General features: G+C 57.9%; 1 protein-coding gene across 5 annotated transcripts in view; it reads right to left on the reverse strand.

Moving 5' to 3' along the window:
- CELF6 (CUGBP, Elav-like family member 6) overlaps nucleotides 1–4,868 on the reverse strand; it is an 18,039-nt gene that overhangs the window by 11,732 nt on the left and 1,439 nt on the right. For all 5 annotated transcript variants that reach the window (XM_017731133.1, XM_008631280.2, XM_008631272.2 and 2 more), the window contains exon 2: nucleotides 1,489–1,571. In XM_017731133.1, the coding sequence (XP_017586622.1) occupies nucleotides 1,489–1,571 (83 nt within the window). The remainder of the gene's footprint in view (nucleotides 1–1,488; nucleotides 1,572–4,868) is intronic.

The raw sequence follows: 4,868 nt of genomic DNA on the forward strand, positions 1-4,868 counted from the left end.
CAGGCACAGGGGGTCAGCAGGTACAGGGGTGTGAGCACAGGCACAGGGGTGTGAGCACAGGTACAGGGGGTCAGCAGGTACAGGGGTGTGAGTACAGGCACAGGGGTGAGCAGATACAGGATGTGAGCACAGGTACAGGGGGTGTGCAGGTACAGGGTATGAGCAAGGACGTGTGAGCACAGGTAGATGTGTGTGAGCAGGTACAGGTGTGTGAATACACGTACAGGGGGTGCGTAGATACAGGGAGTGAGCACAGGTACAGGTGGTATGAGCAGGTACAGGGTGTGTGAGTACAGGTATAGGTGTGTGAGTACAGGTACAAGGGGTACGAGCAGGTACAGGGTGTGTGAGCACAGGTACAGGGTGTGTGAGTACAGGTACAGGGAGTGAGCAGGTACAGGAGGGATGCACAAGTATAGAGGGGTGTGCACAGGCAGAGGAGTTGTACATAAGCACACATGGGTGTGCTTGTGTGGAGAGCAGAGAGGTGTGCACAGCCACAGAGGTGTGTTCACAGGCACACACAGGTGTGTACCCAAGCGTACACAAGTGCATACACATGGGTGTGCACAAGCACAGAAGGGGTGCTGAGGCACAGACGGGTGTGAGCACACACGGGTGTGAGCACACGCGGGTGTGAGCACCTTCACAGGGTGTGCTCAGGCACAGATAGGTGTGAGCACACGCGGGTGTGAGCACCTTCACAGGGTGTGCTCAGGCACAGATAGGTGTGAGCACCTGCATGGGTACAGGGGTGTGAGCACAAGCACACAGGGCTCTGCACCGCCGTGTGCACACACACACAGAGGGGCACACACAGCCCTGAGCCCCTGCGGGGCCTGTGCCCACACACCCACGTGCACACACGTGCTCACACACACACCCCCCCACCCCCAGCGAGCGGCCGTGGCAGCAGCCTTACACACACATATGTGCCTGATGAGAACCCCCTCCTTTAGGCTGCCCAGGTGGGTCATTAACTCTTGAACTTACTGACATGTGGCCCGGCCGGTGAGAGCGCGGCTCAGGAAGTCACATCCCCGCAAACCTCATCCCCCTCTGCCAGCTCCACGCACACGCAGCAGGGATTGATATTCACGGGCCCCGGCTCTTTCCCCAGCCAACCCGCGGGCCTATTGATTTTTATTTAGGCGAATAATTAAATATTTATTTTCACTTTGTTAAGCTCGGGAGGTCGGAGCCCACAGAAAGTGCAACAGCACGCGGGCGGTCTGGGGTTTTTTTTAAAGAGAAACTTTCAGTATTATTACTGGAAGTTATTAATACTATAATGCACAAGGAATTAACCAAAATTGATTAATTACCCAAAGCAATCTGAAATCTTAAGGCTCCCATGCCTTGGGGAGGCGTCATCAGCCGCTGCTCCAGCTCACCTCGACCACCCCAGCATCACTTAATTCTCCTGTGCTTCAGGGAGGTGTCACCAGCCCCTGTCCCAACTCACCCCAACCCCCTGGTGTCACTTACCCCTGGCAGAGTCTTCTGCTCGTGCAGGGCACTCTGTGCCTTCAGTGCGGAGTCGCGGGCGCAGTAGGTGAGGAAGGCACAGCCTGTGGAGACAGGGAGACGGGGTCAGTGTGTGGCCTGGTATCACCACAGAGCCCCGGGCACGCAGGGAGCCGATGGCACAGCTGACATGGCACTGTGGTGTTTCAGCATCCTGGCATCCAGCACAGTGATACCCAGCATCCCAGCCCCCTGGTACTGTGGCATCTGGCAACCCAGCAGTCTGGCACCCTGGCACGGTGGCAGCCAGCACCCCAGCAACCTGGCATGGTGGCATTCAGCACCTCAGCACCACAGCATCCAGCATCCCAGCACCCTGACATCCTGGCATTCAGCATTCTGGCACCCTGGAAGTCTACAACCTGGGGTCTGGCACCCTGGCATGGTGGCATCCAGCACCCTGGCACTGTGGCATCCAGCAGCTCAGCACCGTGGCACTCACCATCCCATCACACTGACACCCTGGCACCATGACATCCAGTATCCAGCATCCTGGTACCCTGGTACTCCACACCAAGATGGGCACACGCAGGGTCAGAGCTCACCCCCAGAACAGGGCAGGAGATGGAGCAGCGGGATGAAGGAAGGAGCCAAGGAGGAGCAGGCAGCACACGGGCAGCAGCACTCCAGCCCCAGCCCTGGGGAAAGTCACAGTCCAAGTCCTCCAGGAAGCAGATCTCCAGGCATTGAGGCTGTGCACCCTGTCTTGCTACCAGGCTTCTCCCAGCCCTGAGCATCCGCCTTGGGATGAGATTCATGTGGTGAAGGCGCTCCGTCTCCTTCGACATCATGGCGCTTTGGAAATCGGGAATACGCCTGGGGTGAGGTTTTCCCACGCTGACTCACTGCCGAGCCACTCGCTTGCACAGAGCTGGCAGTGACGAGCGAGCCCTAGGGACAGGGTCCGGTCCTCTTCCCTCCGTCTCTCCTGGAGCATTCCTGGTCCCTGTGCCACCACTGCGCCGCTCCCTCCCTGAGGGCTCCCCCCCCAATTTGCTGGGGTCACATCCAAAAGCATCTGAAAGTGATATTAAAACAGCAGCAAAACAGTTTCCCTTCAACAAAGTAAATATTTAATGAATAAAATTGACATTGATGCATTTTTAATATTGGCACAATTAAATCCGCCAGCTGATTAAGTATTAATAACTCTTAATAAGTACAATCAGCGTGCCTGGGAGGAGAGGGAGCATGGCGGCAGGGCGGAGGATGCTGCGGGATGGGGTCCCTCACCCGCCTTGGGGTGCTGGGGACATCTGCCCTCGTGGTGCCAAGAAGAGATCCCCCTGGGTCAATATTCTCCCGCTGCGGGTGGGAAGGGGAGATCAGCACAGCAGCTCGCCTCAGTCCCGGTGCCATTTCCAGTGTTTACCATCTGTAATCATGTTGGCTTCCTGCTCTCTGCTCTTCCTTCTCTTTTTTTTCCGCGTTTTTCCTGCAGGCGACAATGTAAACGGTGCCTGGGCATTCTGGAGAAGTTCGGAGGGCTGGTGCAGGAGTGGTTCTGCTCCGGAGGCTCGCCAGGAGGGAGGATGCCGTTCAAATTAGAGGAGCGTCCGCAATTAAATCACGCGGCTGGGCCGCAGACGTTGAAGCCTGCCCTGGAGGAAGCGCCGAGGGGGCCTGGAAGGGTGCAAATCCCATTGATCCAGGCACACAAGCAGCTTCAGAGACACCTGGAGAAATGTTGGAGGCCACAGTGCCAAGAATGACAGAGTCCAGGCGGCTGCCCCATGGCTGAAAGGCATCGACGAGGCAGCATCCAAAAGCTCCAAGTTTTGGCATGCCAGTGAAGCAGGTGCTGCCCGTGGCATGGGGGCTCGGTGACAGCTTGTGGCTCCTGTTTGGGTGACACCTGGGGTGCCTTGACCCTGCTCTGGCACTGCACACCCTGGCTCTTGGGTGGGGGGTTCCGTGGAGACCCCGGCTATGCCTATGTGATCCCCTTGGTGCGTCACTGCTCCGAGTGCCAGTGCTCCACATGCCATGTCACAGTGCCACAGCACCTGGGACACAGCGCAGACACGGGGTGTTCCCATCCACAGTGGGTGCCTGTATCCCAGGCATGCTCCAATTCCAGGGGTGCACACAACTCACGTGGGTGTGCTGATGCCAGACAGGTGCCCCCAAGCCAGACAGCAGCATCCTGACCCCAGGTGGGTGCCCCCCTCTTACTCAGGGGTACCCCAATCTTAGGAGGGGCCATATATCCAAATGCTGCATACTGGGGCGTTCCCATTTCAGGGTGCTCTACCTCAAGGTTGCCTCCAACTCAGGGATACCTTCACCCTAGCAGTTTCTCCTCCTTGGGGTACCCCATCGTTATGGGTAGCCCGCAGATCAAGGGTACCTCCACCTCAGGTGTAACTCAACAGAGGGGTGCCCCATATTTGGGTGCCACACCTCAGAGTGTCCCACCTCAGGGGTACCTCCATTTCAGGGGTACATCACCTCACAGGTACCCCCATCTCAGAGGTGCCCCATACCAGTGTGTCCCCCCTCAGGGGTACCTCCATATCATGGTGCCCCCTCTCAAAGCATCCCATTTGTATCTCAGGGTGCTCCCCCTCAGGTTATCCCACCTCAGGGATGCCTCCACCTAAGGGATGTCCCACCTTAGAGGTACCCCTGTCTTGGGATGCTCCATCTCAGGATGTCCCACACGAGGAGTACCCTCATCTCACGGCATCCCACCTCAGTGGCGCTCCACACTTACATACCAAACATCAGGTTGTCCCATTTGATGGGGAACCTCCTTTCAGGGGTGCCTTCACCTCAGGGATATCCTACCTCAGGCTGTCCCGTATCACAGGTGCCTCACACTTGGGTACCTTTGCCTCAGGGTGTCCCACTTCAGGGGCGTCTTCACCCCAGGGGTCCCACTATATACCAGGGTGCTCCATCTCAGTTTACCCCACCACTGGGGTACCACAACTGAGGGGTCCCCGCTCTCAGGGCATCCCACCTCAGGGCATCCCACCTGAGGGGTATTCCTTTATCAGGATGATCCATCTTAGGCTGTCCCACCTGAAGGGTACCTCACCTCAGAGGTATCCTGCCTGAGGGACAAGACCCCTCACCTGAGAGGTTCCCCGCACCTCAGGTTGTCCTGCCTCACGGGTGGCCCATACTTAGGTGCCACATCTCAGTGGTGTCCCACCTGAGGGGGGCCCCCATCTCAGGGTACTCCACCTCAGAGCATCCCACCAGAGCCGTACCTCACTGAGGGTCCCCCCCCACCTCAGAGCATCCCACCAGAGCAGTACCTCACTGAGGGTCCCCCCCCACCTCAGAGCATCCCACCAGAGCCGTACCTCACTGAGGGTCCTGCCCCACCTCAG

Source organism: Corvus brachyrhynchos, unplaced genomic scaffold (genome assembly GCF_000691975.1).
Source record: "Corvus brachyrhynchos isolate BGI_N302 unplaced genomic scaffold, ASM69197v1 scaffold164, whole genome shotgun sequence".
Taxonomy (NCBI): domain Eukaryota; kingdom Metazoa; phylum Chordata; class Aves; order Passeriformes; family Corvidae; genus Corvus; species Corvus brachyrhynchos.